At 45.0% G+C, this 21,139-nt stretch overlaps 1 protein-coding gene across 7 annotated transcripts in view; it reads right to left on the reverse strand.

The window, feature by feature from the left end:
* LOC144683714 (amyloid beta precursor protein binding family B member 2-like) overlaps positions 1 to 21,139 on the reverse strand; it is a 377,962-nt gene that overhangs the window by 119,267 nt on the left and 237,556 nt on the right. For all 7 annotated transcript variants that reach the window (XM_078547075.1, XM_078547033.1, XM_078547023.1 and 4 more), the window contains 2 exons: positions 19,759 to 19,844; positions 19,588 to 19,648 (listed from right to left, as the gene is read on the reverse strand). In XM_078547075.1, the coding sequence (XP_078403201.1) occupies positions 19,588 to 19,648; positions 19,759 to 19,844 (147 nt within the window). The remainder of the gene's footprint in view (positions 1 to 19,587; positions 19,649 to 19,758; positions 19,845 to 21,139) is intronic.

Below are 21,139 nucleotides of genomic sequence, written 5' to 3' on the forward strand. Positions count from 1 at the left end.
AACTGTTTCCATCAGGGATCTGGACATAGCGTCCAATCTGCTGCCGGCCCTGCTGGATCATCCAGTCGCATCGATGATGCAGTTGAAGTCACCGCCCAGAATGACCGGCCTGGAGGTCGCCAGCAGCAGTGGGAGCTGCTGAAAAACCTCCAGCCGCTCAGCCCCTTGTGCCGGGCTATACACGTTAATTAACCGGAGTGGAGCGTTCTTGTACATTACATCTGCTACGAGGAGTCGCCCGCCCACCACCTCCTTAACCTCGGAGACGGTGAAGTTGCCTCCCCGCAGCAGAATACCCAGGCCGGAGGAACGAGAGTCATTTCCGCCCGACCAGATCGATGGCCCATGGGACCACCATCGTGACCATTGCCTGTAGGAGCTGAGGTGCGGTCTCGCACACTCCTGCAGAAACAACAGGTCAGCTTTGACCTTGGCAAGGTAGTCCAAGGTCGCAACACATCGCGTAGTAGATTTAATGCTACGCACATTTATGGATACAATCTTTAAACCCATTTTAAAGCATTTATTCTCCTACCAAACCCACTGTCTCTGAGAGTCCCAGACCTTTAGTCTGCTCCTTCATACCCGTAGTGAGCTCAAATTCCTTCACTTTGGATGGGCTGAGGTAGATCTCCTTGGCAGTGTTCTGCTCAGGTGGCATCTGGAGGTTCGCGTAGAGAGCGGGTTTTGAGATGACCTTTGCTGGAGAAGCTTCTCCAAAACTCACCCCCTCTGGGGTGTTGCTGTTCCCAGCTTCCTGGAGCTGGGGTGCGATGATTACCTCACTGCTCCCAGATTCCAGGGGCTGTGGTGCACTGGCCTCCTCAGGTTGCAGGCAAAGTTGGGGTGCGCTGGTCTCCTTGTTGTCTCCAATGTTCTGGAGCTCGGGTGTCTCGTCCTCCAACGCCCTGGAGCTTTGCCGCCTCTTCTGTCGGTGCCGCCCTGGCACTTCATCATCCGAAGAGCTGCTGCCCTTGTCATCCATGTCGGATGGGAGACGCCTCTTGCCGCTTTTCTGGGAAATGGCTTTGCTTCTTCTTCGCTCCTTCTTCCTTTTGGTGTTCTTTACCGTCCGCCACTCCCCCTGCTGCTTTTCCACTGCTGCCTCCTCCTCCATTGATTCGCTGTCCTGAGGACTGCGAGGTTCAGGGGGTAGTGCTGTTGATTGGCTCTCTGTTGCCTCAATCTCTTTCTCCACCTTGTCTCTCTCTGTGTCCTCCTTTGTCCCGTTGAGCTCCCTGGGGGCCTTGGTGGTTGGAGTGACACGAAACATTTCTTCTGCTTCCCCCTCGTTGGCTTTGGCTGCCTGTGCGTAAGTACGGCAGCGTTTGGGGCAGGTCCTGTAGAGGTGACCTGCCTCGCCACACAGGTTGCAGCACTTGGCCTGTTTGCAGTCTTTTGTCTGGTGCCCTTCCTGTTTGCAGGTCTTGCAGAGGGAAGCGCTGCAGTTGGACGCCACATGACCAGCCTTGCCGCATGAGCGACAATGCTTGGGTTGCCCAGCGTAGACCAGGTAGCCACGGTTTCCCCCGATAGCGAAACTGGAAGGAGGGTGGAAAATGGCTCCCTTACCATCGGTCTTTAGCGTGACCTTAAACAGGCGTTTGTCTGTCCAGATCCCCAACTCGTCTCGAATCTCGGTGCCGCTCCCCACCTTATCGAAGTACCTGGTGAGGAAGGTGACCACGTCGGCGACAGGGACGAAGGGGTTGTACACATGCACCATCACCACACGTTCCCGTTGCAACGGCAGAGAAAAGTGCGGCTCCGCCGTCAGGATCTTCATCTCCGGCAGGTCTCTCTTCTCCTCGAACACCCTCAGGAGCTGGACGCAGTCTGCCATCCGCTTGAACGTCACGTCGAAAAAACCAGCTTTGGGGAAGTCCTGCAGGGATACGATCTCCGGAGCTTCGAAGCCACACGCCTTCAACAGGATCCTCCTGGCGAAGAAGACCCGATCCATAGGTGATCCTCCTTCGCTGTCGTTCACCGTGACTCGGACGGTGATAGGTAACCCATGGTATGGATTTCGATTGGTTATAGCCTTTCCATCCCGACCTTGCCTTGGCAGGATCATGGTGTCACCCCTGCAACACTTGATCTTAGCCAAAAGGCCGAGAAGCGATCCATGTTTGACCTGATTTTTTTTTTTTGTAAAAATATACTTTATTCATAAAATATCTTCAATCACATTCCAAACCATTTCAAAAACAACATTACAAGGGTACAATCCAGGTTACACTTTTACAAGATGTATCACCAGGTGCATCAGTACAAACAATATTACAATCATTTACAGCCTTTCATTTTGATCTGTACAGCCCGAGGGGCTCTAAACAGTTCCCAGTCTCTCGGTGCGCTGTGGTAGAAAGGTCTTAGACAGCGACCCTTCCCCATTGCGCCTTTGCGGCAGCTGCCCCAAGCTTTAGTGCGTCCCTCAGCACGTAGTCCTGGACTTTGGATTGTGCCAGTCCGCAACAATCGGTCGGGGACAACTCTTTGTGCTGGAAGACCAACAAGTTTCGGGCAGACCAAAGCGCCTCTTTCACCGAGTTGATGATCCTCCAGCTGCAGTTGATGTTTGTCTCGGTGTGTGTCCCTGGGAACAGCCCGTAGAGCACAGAGTCCTGTGTCACAGAACTGCTCGGGATGAACCTCGACAGCAACCACTGCATCTCTCTCCAGACTTTCTTTGCAAAGGCACAATCCACAAGGAGGTGAACAACGGTCTCTTCCCCACCACAGCCACCTCGAGGGCAACGTGCAGAGGGGGTGAGCCTCCTGGCGTGTAGGAAGGATCTGACGGGGAGGGCCTTTCTCACCACCAGCCAAGCTACGTCTTGGTGCTTGTTGGAAAGTTCTGGCGATGAGGCATTCTGCCAAATGACTTTGACAGTCTGCTCGGGGAACCATCCCACAGGGTCCACCCTCTCCTTTTCCCTCAGGGCCTCTAGGACGTTACGTGCTGACCACTGCCTGATGGACTTGTGGTCAAAGGTGTTTTTCTGCATAAATTTTTCCACCAGGGACAGGTGGTACGGCACGGTCCAACTACTTGGAGCGTTCCGCGGCAGCGTGGCCAGACCCATCCTTCGCAACACCGGGGACAGGTAGAACCTCAGCACGTAGTGACACTTGGTGTTTGCGTACTGAGGGTCTACGCACCGCTTGATGCAGCCGCACACAAAGGTGGCCATCAGTATGAGGGCGATGTTGGGCACGTTTTTTCCCCCTTTATCTAGAGGCTTGTACATCGCGTCCCTGCGGACACGATCCATTTTCGACCTCCAGATAAAGCGGAAGATGGCTCGAGTGATCGCCGTCGTGCAGGAGTCTGGAATGGGCCAGACCTGCGCCACGTACAGCAACAGCGAGAGTACCTCACACCTGATGACCAGGTTCTTACCCGCAATGGAGAGGGAGCGTCGCTCCCACATGCCCAGTTTCCTTTTCACCATAGCCACTCGCTCCTTCCAGTTTCTAACGCATGCCCCGGTCTGATACCATCAGGCCTAATGGGGTCTGGAGCCAATGTTAAGGACTCTCAGAGCAACTCCCTCCTGATTATATACCACTGTGCCACCACTTCTGGTCAGTCTATCCTGCTGGTGGGAAAGGACATAACCAGAGATGGTGATGGAGGGGCCTGTAATATTGGTTGAAAGGTATGAATCTGTGAGTGTGACTATGTCAGGCTGTTGCTTGACTAGTTTGTGGGACAGGCGAATTTTAAGCACATGTTCTCAGATGTAAGTGAGGAGGGCTTTGCAGGGTTGACTGGCAGGGTGTGCTGGTCATGTTGGTGCCTAGGCTGATGCTGGGCAGTCCATAAATTTTTATTAGACTTTTGGTACAACTGAGGGCTTGCTTAGCCATTTCAGAAGGTAGTTGAGAGTTAACCAGATTGCTGTAGGTATATATCTGTGGAGACAGATGCTGCCTGACCTACTGGGTATTTCCAGTATTTTCTGCTTTTATTTCAGATCTCCAGCATCCACAGTATTCTGCTTTTCGATAAATAAGTGTGCACTTTAGTTACAGTTCTCAGATTAACATTTGCACAATACAAATTTTCTATGATGTCTTCTAAATTTGACACACACACAATAAAACTAAACAGTAATTATTAGAATATTGGCAGTGATTTTGCTGTCAAACCGAGCCAATGAGAGTAATTGCACATGCTTTTATTTATGTGCACTAGGTACATAAACCTCAAGGACAGGTGTGTAGTTAAATAAGCATTTTGCTGCCTGCCTACCGTTGAAATACATTGAATGGAGCTGCAGATACAAACTAAACTCATTGCAGAAGGTTACATTTTGTCATTTCAAGCACAACTACATTTTTAATGATGTAATTAAATTAATTACTACAAATCAACATCCTGGCACTGAAAATTAATGATTATAAGAATAGGGACTCATTCCCTCAGGTATCAATTGTTGTTGGATATGCTTTAAAAAAAATTAAAATTAAAATTTACCCTTTCTGCCCCTTTTTATCCCTCACTGTGACATTATTAGCTCACACTTTCAGCAACTTGCCACACAAAGGGTTAAAAAACTCAAACGTGCAATGGCACGTTAACAAATTGCAGATATTGTCACTTGCCCTGTTCCAGAAAAATATGAGCCACTGATTTCCACATTTAAAAAAATATTTTAGCATTTGTGGTGTAATGGCTTCACATCTCCAGCAGATGGAGGCAATTTTCTGAATTCGGGACTATGCAGCAAGCAAACTCATTTGCCCTGCTTCTTCAGTCATAACGGGAAGAGAATTTCTGTGAAGCTCTCCTGATCTCCAAATGAAACTTCAATATAACCTTACAAACAACTGGATATTCTGTTTCATTCACTGACATAACGAAAGATCAAGAGAAACATACAAGAAAATACAGGCAATGATTTTTTTAGTGCAATATCATTCACCAAGTTTACACTAATGTGGTATTTCTTTTCCTTGTTCTCTTTCTGTCAAACAGTTGTGTTCACACTGGGAGCCATCCAGTAATTTGTGCAAGTAGCCATTTTCTACGCATGAGCCACAACAGGCTGTGCAGCATCCTGGTCATGCCAGATCCTGGCTTAATTTTGTGACCCTGTGAAACTTCCCTGGAATTGCTGAATAGCAATCAGGAGTGGGAATCTTTGCTGATTTTCCCCTCAACCACCTCTTGCCAACAACTCGAACCTGAACCTAATTGCAGGGTCACAGCAGCTGATCTCAAGGCCGATGCAAGAGAATCTGGTGCCCTAGGTGAACCTTCAGCCTTGCGCCCTCTCCAACACCACCAACCGACCCACCCCAACACAATTAACTTTCAAAAATGAATACATTAAAATTATGCCATCACTTGTTCCCGTCAGTCCCACTCTCGCACAACCACTAAAAACTCTCAGGTAGTTGTTATCCAAGGCCTGCCCATGCTCTGGTCTCACACTCCCACTATTCTGCAACACCATGTTCTCTCGGTGCCACTCACTAGATTCGCGCTCCCACACCTATGTTAGGATCCCAGCTGAAGTTACCCCTGGGCAAGCCTGATCCCAGCTTGATAGATCCTAACTTTTATTTGTTTGTTTAGATACATGGAGAGTGGCTACTGAACAGAGTCACAGGGGTCAAGTAATGAACTTTTAACAAATAAAACATTTCTTCAACAAATGATGATCTATATTACAATACTCTTTCACCCACAACTATACCTTTACAGATATATACAGATTTGTAAGGACAACACAAGTTATAAAAGCTATCTTATACTCTAATGTACACAGTAAGTACACAGTCCATGTAAGTCTATGGCACCCTGTGGTCAGACACACCACGCTCTGAAATCAAGTGACAGATGCCACCTCAACCAAATGCTATAGATCTCTCCTTAACTCTCCCCCCACCTGCCTCCCTCCAGACGCTTGTCACACCTTCAACCAACCACTATCACTGAATTCTGTCCTTCACAAGAGGATTTCCAATCTGCACTCTCCAAGACCTCGCCTTGGAATCTTCTCCCAAGCCAACGCTTTCTCTCAGACGCCTTCTGCAAGAGTTCACCTCCAGGGTTTCAAACTCTCCTTCTGATGCTCCTCTTCCCTGGGTCACCACATGCATTCAAGCTGTCGTCTACACACACTGTCTCTCTGAGTCAGCCGTCAACAGTACACCACTGCTTCACTTGCCCATAGCAAAGAGTTACAGACCTTCAGTTGTCTCTTTGGAACTTCTTGCCTCTTGCAATCTGTTCTTGCTTTAAATCTGTTTTATGCAGCTTTTGCCTATTTAAATCTTTAAAGAGTTACAGACCTTCAGTTGTCTCTTTGAACCTTCTGATTTTTCCAAAGCCTTTATATCTGTGGGCTTGGAGTCTTTCTCTGCCCCTTATTCTTAACTTAGCAAGGCCTTTTCCAGGTTCCTTGCCTTCCTTTGACTAAAAGGTCTTCTTTGGGCTTTCCCCTCTCCCACTCCCATGGATTTTTGGGGTTTTCCTTAGCTTAGGACTGGCTGTCCCCTTTGCTCCAGTCTCTCCTAGCAGCGACTTTCAGAACCAACTGCAATCAAACAGCTTTTAGAACAACTGCTGTTTCTCTTCTTGTGTGTGTGTGTCTTTGGGGGGACCTGCCTCGCTGGGCCCTGTTGCTAGGCAACATGCCAATCCTTCTACCCTTGTATGTTTACCTTTATTTTATAGGAGTCGTAAAACTCCTCATTAGAAATGCAAGCACCTTTTTAAAGTGAAACTAAAACTCCATTTGACTTTTCTTAACACACAGATACAGGAATACAAATCAAACTTAAACTTTAAAGCTAAAACTCATTCTGAGCACCCACAAATGCAAATATAACTTACTTAAACTCTCTCTATTTCCTAACAACCTCTCAAGACCTTGACACTAGCATCATCATGAGATTACCCAGGAGATTTCTGATTGGTTGAAAACACAGAACTCTTCTGTGACCAGCATTTTTGATGGCATCACCCATTCCCTGCACATGACATGAATAGACAAACAGCTTTGAAACAAAAAAACTTTTACATTAACTCTTGCATATTTATATTTTCTAATCAATTTTGATCCAAAGTATGAAACAGTTTCATTCACACAATGAACTTTAAAACACTTGATGTAAATGTTTGAACGTCATTATTTGTGAACAAAACATTAATTTGAATTCATTTTACCTGTGTGACTGGGTGGATGGTTCATCGGGTGAGGGAAGACAGGAAGGTGCAAAACCAGACAAAGTGACTTCCTCCTGTCATTGTTTCACAGCTTGAGTATATTTTCAAGCATGATCCTAATGTTTTTAAACATCTGTTAATGAAGTGTTATGAATTCAATTCATTATGTCTGTGTGTGTTACGTTAAATTTGCAGTCTATGGATATTGTAGTTTTTAAGGTACAAGATGTTCCAATGCTGTTACAGTGATTCCTGCCTAATAACTAGGGTGGGACCCTCTGGAGCATTTTGATAGGTTCCCCAGATCAGTTCAAGGGTCAGTGAACAGCTATTCAGGGAGTCAGTTTGAGGCAGTCAGTCTACTAGCCAAGAAGTGTCACAGATGGGCAGGAATAGGCCCTGTTAAGTAAGTTAAAAGAAGGGAGCAAAGAAATAGGCTCTAAATTAAAGAAAGCTGCAGTTAGCAGACTGATTCCATACTATGGGCTTTTAAGGCAAAGGTACCCCTTCGGAGCAGTGGTGTTCTGCTTGGCATGGCCATAGGTCTGAAAGTGTGCTTGTGTGCTAGCATTGAGTCACTCGGGAATCCAGGGAGAATGAATCTCGGAAGGCGAGATTGAAATCCTGCATGTTGGGCCATTGTTAAAGCCATCCAAGTGAGAGAGATGTTTGGAGAGAATTCCAAGGCACGATCTTCAAAGATGGATTTTGGAAACCCTCTTGAGAAGGCACAGTTACAGTGAGATTGATTGACTCTCAGTGGGACTATCTTCTGGGTGATTTCTTGAGAAATCTATGGACTCTGTCTTGGTTGCATCTGTCATTTACTCTGTAGTGTGGTGTGTTCGACCACAGTTCATCTGTTAATTTACTTACACCTCATACTTACCCTGAAAGTATAAGATACATGCTGTAAACTGTTTTACCTTTCCAAACTTGCACAGTAAATTTTAGTTTTGTTTGTTCAAAACCCATGGAATCTTGTAGCTTTGATCCAAAAGTAGCTGTCTTGAACCTCAACCTTTGACTACTTTAAACAAAATGTTACTGGTTCCTAACTGGATCTCCTCCATGTCCCAGGGTCTGGCCAAGGATCTTAACAGAAGCGATCCAGCTGTCTTTCTGAAAATCTGTGATTTATACAGAGATTTCTTGTCCTGCCTTTGTGGAGTTGTCCTATATCTTTCCTTCTCTCTTTCTCTGTCTGTCTGTATGAGTGTGTATCTGTGTGTGTGTGTCTGTATTTGTGCGTATGTCTCTCCATGTACGTGTGTGTGTGTCTGTATTTGTGCGTATGTCTCTCCACGTACGTGTGTGTGTTTCTGTCCGTGTGCGCGCTTGTGTGCATATCTGTCTCTCTCTCTCCACGCGTGTGTGGGGCGCGTGCGTACGTATGTCTGTTTCTTTCCCTATGTGTGTGGTGCTCGTGTCTCTCTCCCTCCTCATGTGCGTGTTGTGCTTGTATGTCTCTCCCCCTGTGTGTGTGGTGCTTGTGTGTGTCTCGTGCATGCGTGTCGCTCTCTCTCTGTGGTGATTATGTCTCTCTCTCTCTGCATCTGATGCTTGTGTCTCTCTCTCCCCCCACATGATGCGTGTGTGTGCGTGTGTGGTGCTTGTGTCTCTCAGTGTGCGTATGTGTGGTGCTTGTGTGTGTGTCTGTGTATGTATCTTCCTCGCTGTCTGTCCATCTCTCATGCTTGTGTAGGATTTTTCTTTGCTTGTGGTTCTGTAACACTGATTCTCCTTCCACTTTTTATAACCGCCCTGATGTGGTATGTTAATCACTGCCAATCTATTGGCTGTTTATTAACCCAGGATAGAATCGTTTCCGTTGGAAAGTTTTCTTTTCTCCCTCTGTCTCAAGCTACTAACTTGGAGGAGCTAACTACAGGGAGGTGGCAAGTTTGCATTCATTCAACTTTTCCAACACGTTCAAGCAATGTGTGTTTATGCGAAGTTGTGACAGCGCAGGCAACTCTTTCAACACAACCACAATACACTGAATGTAGAGAGACAGAATCTGTGATTGGAAGAGCAACTCTGTCCTTCCTGTGCCTGCTGCTCCTCCAATCACAACCCTGCAATCAGTTCCTGCTCTCAACAGCTGAGAAGGGGAACTGCTGCTTTCCTTCAGACAGCTTTGTGGTTGGCTGGCAGGCTTTAAAAAAAACAATAAACTATCAGCTTCACTGACAGTCGCTCACGCGCTCCCAGCCAGTTGCTTCCAACCTTTGGGCTTTGTGGGTTTCCGGCTGGCTTTCAGTTCCGATTTTTTAAAAAAGCCGGCAGTTTTTTTATCCCCACCCCCAAATTTTGCTGCCCAAGGCGACCGTCTATTTTGCCTGGTGGTTGCTCTGGTCTGGGCTATTCTGGCTGAGATCAGTAAACTCAGAAACAAACTAACCTTCTGTACCAACATCAGTTAGTACCAATGGAATATTTTCACTAAATTTATGGATTGCTTTAGCAACATTGAAGTTGTTGTACCACATCAGAGCGAGGAGGTAGTCTGATATATACAGAAACAAAAACAGAAATTGCCAGGAACACTCAGCAAGTCAGGCAGCATTTGTTAAAAGAGAAAGGGCAAGGTTTACTTTTCAGGCATAGAATTTCAACAGAACTGAGAGATATTACAAGCAAACAGCTTATAAGCAGGAACAGGGTGAAGGAACATCCAGTCTGTCTAGCCCTGTTAGAATTTTACACATTTTAATCAGATCCCCTCTCATTCTTCTAAACTCTAGTGAATACAGGCCCAGTCAAACCAATCTCTCCTCATATGACAGTCCTGCCATCCCCGGTATCAGCTTACTGAACCTTCGCTGCACTCCTATGGCAAGGATATCATTTCTTTGAGAAGCAACTTGCATTTATGTATGAGGAACAGAGTGGGGGGAGGGATGGGGGAAAGAAGGCTATATAAAAAAGAATGACCTGCCAAAGTGGTAAGGTGAAGAACAGGAGATGGTTAACTGACAGAAATTAGAATAACGCAAGATTAAAGGAGGCATGATGAGAATAAGAAATGAAAGACATATTTAGAAACATAGAAACCAGGAACAGGGGTAGGCCATTCATCCCTTCGAGCCTGCTCCACCATTCACTATGATCATGGCTGATCCTCTATCTCAACGCCATATTCCCACTTTCTCTCCATACCCCTTGATGCCCCTAATATCCAAAAAATTATCAATTTCTTTGTTGAATATACTCAGTGACCCTGCCTCCACAGCCCTCTTTGATAGAGAATTCCACAGGTTGACCACCCTCTGAGTGAGAAATTTTTCATCTCAGTCCTAAATGGCCTGCCCCATATCCTGAGACTGTGGCCCCTGGTTCTAGACTCCGCAACTAGGGGAAACATCCTCCCTGCATCCAGTCTGTCTAGCCCTGTAAGAATTTTACATGTTACAATCAGATCCCCTCTCATTCTTCTAGACTCTAGTGAATACAGGCCCAGTCAAACCAATCTTTCCTCCTACATCAGTCCTGCCTTCCCCAGTATCAGCTTACTAAGCCTTCACTGCACTCCTTCTATGGTAAGGATATAATTTCTTTGAGAAGCAACTTGCATTTATGTATGAGGCAGTTTAGCCATCAGCAGCAGCAGAATTGTACTCAACCACATTAGGTAACCTCATAGCCTGGCATATCCCCCACTCTGCCATTACCACCAAGCCAGGGGATCAACTCTGGTTTAATGAAGAGTGCAGGAGGGCATTGCAGGAGCAGCACCAGGCATACCAAAAAATGAGGTGTCAACCTGGTGAAGCTAAAACACAGGCTATTTGCGTGCCAAATAGCATAAGCAGCAAATGATAGACAGAGCTAAGCAATTCCAGGACTAACAGATCAGATCTAAGATCTGCAGTCCTGCCACATCCAGTTGTGAATGGTGGTGGACAATTAAACAACTCACTGGAGGAGGAGGTGGCTCCGCAAATATCCCCATCCTCAATGATGGGAGAGCCCAGCCAATCAGTGCAGAAGATAAGGATGAAGCATTCGCAACAATCTTCAGCCAGAAGTGCTGATCGGTTGATCCATCTCGGCCTCCGCTGGAGGTCCATAGCATCACAGATGTCAGCCTTCAGCCAATTCGATTCACTCCACATGATATCAAGAAACAGTTGAAGGCACTGGATACTGCTGTGGACCCTGACAATATTCCGGCAATTGTACTGAAAACTTGTACTCCAGAACATGCTGCACCCCTAGCCAAGCTGTTCCAATACAGCTACAACACTAGTATCTATCTGGCAATGCAGAAAACTGTCCAAGTATGTCCTGTACACAAAAAAACAGGGCAAATCCAACTTGGCCAATTACTGCCCCATCAGTCTACTCTCCATCATCAGTAAAATGATGGAAGAGGTCATCAACAGTACCATCAAGCATCATTTGCTTAGCAATAACCTGCTCACTGAAGTTCAGTTTGGGTTCCGCCAGGTTAACTCAGCTCCTGACCTCATTCTAGCCTTGGTTCAAACATGGTCAAAAGAGCTGAACTCCTGAGGTGAGGTGAGAGTTACTGTCTTTGACATCAAAGCAGCATTTGATTGAATGTGCCATCAAGGAGCCCCAGCAAAACTGCAGTCAATAGGAATTAGAGGGAAAACTCCCCACTGGTTGGAGTCATACCGGGCACAAAGCAAGATGGTTGTGGTTGTCGGAGATCAATCATCTCAGTTCCAGGACATCACTGCAGGAGTTCCTCAGGGTAGTGTCCTTGGCCCAACCATCTTCAGCTGCTTCAGCAACAACCTTCCTTCCATCATAGTGTCAGAAGGAGGAGATGTTCACTGATGATTGCACAATGTTCAGCACCATTCGTGACTCCTCAGATACTGAAACAGTCCATGTACAAATGCAACAAGACCTGAACAATATCCAGGCTTGGGCTGATGAGTGGCAAGTAACCTTCGTGGCAGGCAATGACCATTTCCAACAAGAGAGGATCTAACCATTGCCCCATGACATTCAATGGCATTACCAACACTGAATCCCCCACTATCAACATCCAGGAGGTTACCATTGACCAGAAACTGAATTGGACTATCCACATAAATACTGTGGCTACAAGAGCAGGTCAGAGGCTAGGAATCCTGCAGCAAGTAACTCACCCCCTGACTCCCCAAAGCCTGTTCACCATCTACGAGACACAAGTCAGGAGTGTGATAGAATGCTCCCCACTTGCCTGGATGAGTGCAGTTCCAACAATACTCAAGAAGCTTGACACCATCCAGGACAAAGCAGCCTGCTTGATTGGCACCCCTTCCACAAACATTCACTCTCTCCCATCACCGACGCACAGTAGCAGCAGTGTGTACCATCTACAAGATGCGCTGCAGAAACTCACCAAGGCTCCTTAGACGGCACCTTCCAAACCCATGACCTCTACCATCTAGAAGGATAAGGGCAGCAGATACGTGGGAACACCAGCACCTGGAAATTCCCCTCCATGTCATTCACCATCCTGACTTGGAAATACATTGCTGCCCCTTCACTTTCGCTAGTTCAAATTTCTTGAAACTCCCTCCCTAACAGCACTGTGATGTACCTACACCACGTGGACTGTAGAGGTTCAAGGCAGCAGCTAACCACCACCTTCTCAAAGGCAATTAGGGACGGCCAACAAATGCTGGCCTAACCAGTGACGCCCACATCCCATAAATGAATTTTTTTAAATTGCCTTTAACATAGTAAAGTGTCACAAGGCACTTCCGAGGCGCAGAGAATGGGTGAATAATTAAATCAGGCTAGCTTTAGAAAGGATCATAAAAATCTGGGTAGCGGATCAGGCACCGATGTCCCAAGAATCTGGTGAAAGTAAAAGCTAAGGCAGTACCAGGAGTGCAGGCCACCCTGTTGGTGATGTACTGATGGGAGATCCCAACATCAAGCACCAACCCACTCCTGCCCACATCCCCTTAAGTGTTTGTGCGCCTACATATTTTACCAGCACCAACTGTCAAAGGAGAAAATTACAGCTGTGGTAAAGGTATTCAATTGCTGAAGTCAACATTAACAACAGATGGATAAAAGGTGCCTCGTGGAAAGGTAAGCTGCTGTTCCTTCAGCTTCACTCAAACAGAGTGAGATGGAGAACTAAAATGGTGTGACATGGAGCTGAAGATTTCACTTGCTGACGAAATGGAGATGTTAGGCAATTTAGATCCACAGAGCATGGCATCACATGAAATATAATTCCAATATGGCGTTAAAACACATCTGTAAAGGATTTCTTTTAAGCTTTACCTGAGCTGATCTGAACGCTTAGAGAAGGTAGAAAATCTTTAATATTTAAAATGTAATGGCTCTGAGCTGAACTCTGTGCATGTCTTTAAACAAAGATGTGTAGAGTAGGCTCTTAGCTGTGAGTATTCTAGTTGTAGCTGGGCAACATAAAGTAGGGAGTACCTACACCACACAGACTGCAGGGTTCACGGCGGTGGCTCACCGTCACCTTAAGGGCAATTAGAGATTGACAGTAAAAATGCTGGAAGTGCCAGTGACACCCACATCCATTGAATTTAAAAAAAAACATTTCTGAGCCAGTGCCAACACTGCAGCTATCACTCTCAGACCGATAGCTACAGCATAAAATACACCTAAGAATGTTGCTGTCAAGAGGAAGAAGCAGAACAATAAGTGACATTCTACATTCTGTTTTGTACTTTGTCTCTGGTGACAGTTTGGAATGTGGAATGTGACCTCAGAATGTTGTGTGTTCTGACTCTTTCTGTTGACTAAGTATTTAGAACTTAATTAATCCAGACAAGCATTTTACCCAGAAATAACTGACTGATTCCTGACCACCCATTGTGAATGCTACCGTTTTACTTTGGCCATCTGTTTATCAGCTTGAATTTAGTGTGGGCTATAGGCAGGGTCTCTAGATTTCTGCAGCACCTCAGGTCAAATTACTGTGGCAATCTCAAGGTAATTTTATGACATTAAAATAGAGATTCTGCGGTTAAGTTTTTGTAGGGATTGGGCATATCTGAGTGTCAATACAATATATTTAAAGCACTATATAAAACATAACAATAGCATGCATTTATGCAGCACCTTCAACATAGTAAAACATCCTGAGGTGCTTCACATGGGCATTACAAAACAAAATTTAGGTACCAAACCACATAAGGTGATATTAGGACAGACAATCAAAAGCTTGCCCAAAGTAGCAGCTTTTAAGGAGGTCTTAAAGCAGAGACAGGTAGAAAGGCAGTGAGGTTTAGGGAGGGTTTTCAAGATTTTAGGGCCAAGACAGTTGAAATGATGGAATTATTAAAAAAGGGAATGCACAAGAGCCAGAATTGAAAGAGCCCAGAGATCTCGGAGGGTCATAGAGCTAAGAAGGTTACAGAGATAGAGAGGAGTGGGGTCATAGAGGGATTTGAAAACAAGGATGAGAATTTTAAAGTCAAGGCATTGCTGCACCAGAAGCCAATGTAGTTCAGTGATCACTGGGGTAATTGGCAAATGGGACTTGCTGTGAGTTAAGGTACAGGCAGCAACGTTTTAGATGAGCTGAATTCTATGGAGAGTGGAAGATGGGAGGCTGGCCAGCAGAACACTGAGTTGGCATTTATAGAGGTAACAAAGCCATTGATGAGAGTTTAGGCAGATGAGCTAGTCCTGGGGCAGAGAGAGACAATAATAGAGATGCAAGTAGGGAATTTTGGTCATGGAGCAGATAAGTGGTTGAAAGCTCATCTCAGAGTCAAATATGACACCAGGGTTGTGAACAGCCTGGTCCAGCCTCATATAGCTGCACAGGAGAGGGATGGAGCTAGTGGCTGGGGAATAAAGTTTGTGGCTAAAGTCAATGGCTTTTGGGATTGTTGATGGAAAACTGATGGTTAATGTTTTTAGAAGAAAATGGGCACCTTAATCTATGTGAAAATAGTTCACTGTGCTCACCCTCAATCTACATCCAAGGCATAGGGCAGAAATTTCCGCTCCAGAGAGTGAGTGCAGTGTCGGATGGGAAAGTCAGCAAAGCTCCGCCTGGGTGGCGGGATTGGTTGCCACTCCAGATCACCTGCTTTTCACTTCATTACGTATGCATAAACAAGCAGCATGTTGTATTTCGTGAATGGGTGGGCTGGGATTCACTCACTCTGTCTTTACCTAATTGGGTCACAGTTCCGGACGCCATATTTAAATGGTACCTGCACACACATTCACTCTCTGCAGTCCAGGACTTCCTGTGGTGATTGATGGCCCCCAGAAGAGAAAAGCACTGAGCCCCAAAGTTCAGCAACAGTGCCTGTAGAGACTCCTCCATGCAGTCGAGGACTGCAGGAGGTTCTTTACCCCCGTGATGGGAGCCGGAGGTCCAGCAACATCACCATCAAGGCTCGGGAGGAGATGCCAGTGTGGTCAGTGCCTGCGGACTACAGAGGAGGACTTCTCTCCAGTGCAGGAAGAGGTTGAATGATCTCATCTACTGGACAGGGTAAGGCAATCTTCTCCTCATTCTCAACTCACACTTTCAGAAGGGCATCAGGCATACGCAGGGTTATAATCCGCAGGGATCTCGTGCAGTACTGGCACAAGGGACATCATCACTGATTCTCTCACACATACTTCAACATCTCTTATCACATCCTGCACAAGTTGCGTCTTCAGCCCTTACATTGGTCCATTCAGCAAGGCGTGCATGCTTATCATCTGCTTTAGCATCTGGCAATCTGTCTTTTTGCTGGACAAGGTCATCCACAACACCAGGGAAAGATCCCAGGCAGAAGTGGGGTGTTGGAGCTTAGGTCATTCATCGGCTTTGAAGGGCAGGCAGCAGAGCTGGCTGGCGAAGACAGGAACTGTTCCTGCACTGAAGGCGAGATCGGCATCTCCCAACAAGCCATTGAGGGTCCATCTGGTAGTCATCGCCCACCCTCCGAAACAGAGTGCTCTTTAATGTAGGTGACTATCCAGCCAATCACTCATTATCTCTTCTCTCTATTACAGTTACCGGCAAGAAAAGGCAGAGGCACAGCCCGCCAACCAATCAGCCCCAATCCTCACACCAGCACAGATGAGGGTCCTGAGGACCCACTAGATGTCAAGTGGTCACCGCATTCATCTGCACCCTCCACCAACACAGAGACACACACCTCGGTGGGACCTAGTTTTAGAACAGGCTCAGGTCACCATCTGGTGAGCACAGCAGTGCGCACTGCCCCGGACTATCTTTGCATTCTGGTCCTGACCACATGGTGCTCACTGCCCCAGGACAGCCTCAGACTTTTCCCCCCTCTTCTTTTACCCCAACCTCCCGCCCCCAGTCATGTGTCTCTATCGACCGCTTTCCTCTGTGTTCCAGTCAAACCCTCCACTGCCCCCAGCATTCCCTAGCCACATATCTCTGTCCACCTGCTTCTTTTCGGGCTCCAGTCACAACCACCCCCCACCACCCCCACCCCCCCCGCCCCAACCCCCACCACCACGCCCCCAACCCAGTCAAGTGTATGCCTTCCAGCTGCTTCCCTTGCCTCTGTCTAGTCTCACCCCTCCCCCAGTCAAACGTGTACCTTCCAGCCCCTTCTCCTTACCCCGGTCCAATCTCACCTCTCCCCAAATCAAGCATGTGCCTTCCACCATCATCCCCTTTTCTTGCTGGTCTTGCCTGAGCAACCTTGGCATGGAGTTGGAGCAGCCACGAGAGCAGCGCAGTAAGAGGTAGGTGCACACTGTATGCACAAACCTCGAAGTTGCAACTGAAGTGCAGTTTGCCAGGTGCACGTCAGTTATATCTGGTCATGATTCACATTGGTCTACAGCCACCGGATTAGCTATTGGATTTAGAATGGGAGCATGGCTCTGGTGATCTGGGTTTTTAAACGAGCATTCATGAAATCTAAAGACATGCAAATGTGGTTCCCGACATGGCGCAGCAGGCGACCACCATGAAAATTGGGAGGGGAAAATTGCAATCTGTTATTACTCTGGCAGAAAACTGACTTTTGGCTGCACTCTGAGTTTTCCAATCCCACCTGCCACGATGCCTGTTGTTGGCATGACCGGAAAATTTCACCCATAGTCATTTCTACTTAGCACCTGACTGCGCACGTGATTTTCAGTTAATCAGATAAAATAGCTAGATGTTAAAGTAAAGGTAACCAATACCTGGTATATCAATATCTGCTGCTCAAGCACAGAAATCCTGGAACACTATTTGCAGATCCTGAATCCTATCCTTTTCTACATCCGATCTGAAACATGACTAACCCCTCACTCCCTCGCCACCTGTACCCCATCCACCAACTTACACATTCACTCCCTCCACCACTAACGCATGGTAGACAACAGTGTACCATATACAAGATGCCCTGCAGCAAATTGTCAAGGCTCCTTCGGCAGCACGTTCCAAACCCGCAAACTCTACCACCTAGACGGAAAAGGGCAGTAGACATCAGGCAAGAAAAAAAAAGAAATAGGATCCTTTTAACTATGATTTGGGATTCTCATTTACGGTTGCACAATGATTTGTTTATGCTGAATTTGTTTCTCAGTATAGCATGAAACCAAGCAAACTAAATTGCCATTTGGAACCAAACATCTTGGCTCAAAGATGAACCATAGATTTATTCAACGGAAATCTCTTTCAACAAAAAAGACAGATGAAGATAAACAAAGAACACAGTGCTTCACCTGCCATAGTACTTGAAGCTTCCTGTGCTGCCTTATACCAAATAGCAAGAGTGGAAAATCTCACACAATTGGTACTGCCAACACTAATTGAAATGGCATCCATTTTGTTTGGAAGGAGAGTCGCAAACCAGCTAAGTCTCATCTTATTGTCTGTCAAGACATTTGTTAGCCACAGAATTGCCAATACAGCAGGAGATGTTGAGGAGCAGCTAGTGAGATAAGGTTCTTTGCATTGCAAATCGCTGAGAGTACTGACTGCACCTATGCATTGAACTGCAATGCTAACTCTCCACAGGTACTGTTGAACCTGCTCAATATTTCCAGCATTTTTTGCTTTTGCAGAGGGCAAAAACCAAGGGCAATACGAGGCAAAAAATGGGCAATGAGGGGTTTTCTGTAGGCACATTAGCGGTAAGAGTTACTAGTGGGCTGCTTAGAGCAAGTGACGGGAGCAAATTTACAATGACGAGTGAGAGATTGGCAGGAATGCTAAGTACTTTGCTTCAAGTTTTACAGAGGTTAATATTGAAATTGTATAAACAGTATAAACCAGATAATAAAGTTTACTAATCAAAGAGATGACACTGAAGCTACTCAAACTAAAGGCAAATAAATTAACACCCCTTAACATGCAGCAAACGTAACTCTCCTCTTCAAAAAAGACAGGAAGATACTGGAAAATTATAGGTCAATTCATATTAATTACACTCTGAAGTAAGAACTTAAAGAAACGTCAGCTAATTAGAGCTAATTGTCACAGATTTGTAAAAGGCAAGTTGTGCTTTTTCAAACTTATAGAATTTTTTTTTGAGGCGAGAGGGGATAAAGACAGGAATCCAGTGGATATGTTTAATTTTGAAAAAGTTTTTGATAAGATACCATTTGGTCCTGTTGTACAATGAGTTATTTTACACACCATTTGGTTTCTGGTATGTGCACGTGCATGCACATATGCACGTATTCAGGGTACATTATTATCCATCCAACTATGTAACAATACAATTCTTCAAAAATTTATCTTCAGAGTGCAAAAAAAATCTTCCTATAGAGTACTTTCTCTGTAATTTTATTCAGCTGAAAATCTTAGAATAGTAGACATGAAGTTGGTCATGTACCGAATACCAATGGAATATATCTACTTCTGAAAGTACCATGTTTCATGAACTCTGGAGATTGACTCTAGAATTTTTGCTTGAATGCAACACCACGTTTATAAAATAGCTGCAGATAGGAGCAGATCCGTATCCAGGTGAAATGTCTAAATGGTGAAAATTAACTTTTTAAATCTCAGCTCTTAATACTTACTCTGGTATTAAAGGGGGCTAAGGGGGTATTTCCTGATAATAGATTGAATTGTTCTGAATCTTGAAATCTAATAAGATTCCCTTGTAAAACTGTAGTTTTGTATCATTAACTTTTTCGATACGTTGAAAGAAATTAGAGGTGGTCATGTGCTACAGCACATTCAACCATTAGCAGGTGACTAAATACAGAAGAACTATACTGGGTTGCACACATCAACAGTCAATAACAGCAATCTCTAAATAGTGCAATAATGCTGAATCAAATGTACAACATAGTTGCCCTTTTTCTAAAGAGGGATCAATAAATAAAATATTTCACACAATCATTGTCCTGGCAACATTATTTATCTTTTAATAGTCAGATGTGATAGAATTCATATGCACAAAGTTTGATGTCAAAAGTAAGTTCAGAAATGGCTGTGAACCAACACTGACCTTTGCCTCTGGGTCACTGTTGATAGTACAGGAACCATCTTCCTCCGACTGTGGTACTGTTCTGCGGAAGCAATTGGAAGTATCAGTACTTAAACAGAAAACAATGCAAAAGGAAGATATCATTGTACTGTAAATTTCATTGGACCAATACTGTAAAATATTACCCCTTACCTCAGTTTTAGAGAAGCATAGCGCAGAGTTGCTCCCTCAAACTCTTTCAGACTTGGGTCTGGATTCACAGTGGCAGCATGGAGATCCTATAACAAGAGAACTCCCTCTTAATTTTAAGGAAAAGCCAAATAAAAATCTGGGCCATTTGAAAATTACTATATTTTTAAAATTTCGGGACCAATTACATATTCATCAAGAACAAAGTTATTAGCACTGGGGAACAGAACTCTTCTTGCAATTTTGACATTCAAAATCAGCATCAAGAACTAATGGGCACAGCACATATTAAAAAGAAACAAACTTGAGAGTGGCATCTCCTATTGAGCCAGGAACAATTTTTTCTGCTTTTCACATCAGCTATCCTTCTGGCCTCTCTGAATCAGATTGTTAATTTAGTGCCAAATAATTGTTAATTTTGTGCTGTGGGCTCATGGTTACTGGGCACATACACATCCTTATTTTACACAGCTTCTGTAATCAGCAACAATAGGAGACCTTCAACTGTAACAAGAGTCTGAATTGGATTTCAACCTGAATCACAGTAATGAAAGGGAAGTCTAATAGCCCACTGTGCTACCCACTGTTGCAAGTCTTACTATATTTTCTGACAAGTTCCCAGCTCGGAATGAAAAGGCTCTACTTCATTATGTGGTTTTCACAGAAAAACGGACAGAATCACGTAACAGCACTAAATGGAGAACTGAACAAACTAAACCAGCCGCCGGTGATGAATCTACAAGGCAAGGCTGCTCACAACTTTGGCATTAATTGGTAAATCTCAAGCAGGGAAGACCCAAGGCTGGAAAATGCAAGCAACAGAACAATTCACACTGATGCAGTTGGGACATTTTCCTCAGCTTGTCATTAATTCACCCTACTGAGACAGATATTGTGCTTTTTCCAGATCAAGTACACTAGTGTAAAGATTAATTCTGAACAACTGAGGGTTAGGAAAGAGGCGTAGATTAAGTACTTAGACAACAGAGCAGTGCAGGATAAGAGAACACAAAGATTAGGAGGGAAGTTTAAAAAAAAGGAAGGCAAAGAGAGCTATGAAATTAAATTATCCAGGAACATTAAGACTATTAATGGATAGGCAGGATAATACCACAGGTAACAACAAGGATGGCAGGAATATTAAACAATTATTTCACCTCAGTACTTATCAGGGAGCTAGAGCAGGTTGACATGACATTGAATGATGAGATGAGCAATGAGATGAGTACATTCAAAATAAAAAAGGGGATATTTTGAATTGAATAAACAAACTCAAATAGGACAAATCCCGTAGTACAGATGGGCTGCATCCAAATATCTTAGAAGAATCTAGGGAAGAGATAGCAGAGGCATTACTGCTCATATTTAATAATTTGTTAGAAAA

This window comes from Cetorhinus maximus, chromosome 1 (assembly GCF_964194155.1).
Source record: "Cetorhinus maximus chromosome 1, sCetMax3.hap1.1, whole genome shotgun sequence".
In the NCBI taxonomy this organism is placed as follows: Eukaryota; Metazoa; Chordata; class Chondrichthyes; order Lamniformes; family Cetorhinidae; genus Cetorhinus; species Cetorhinus maximus.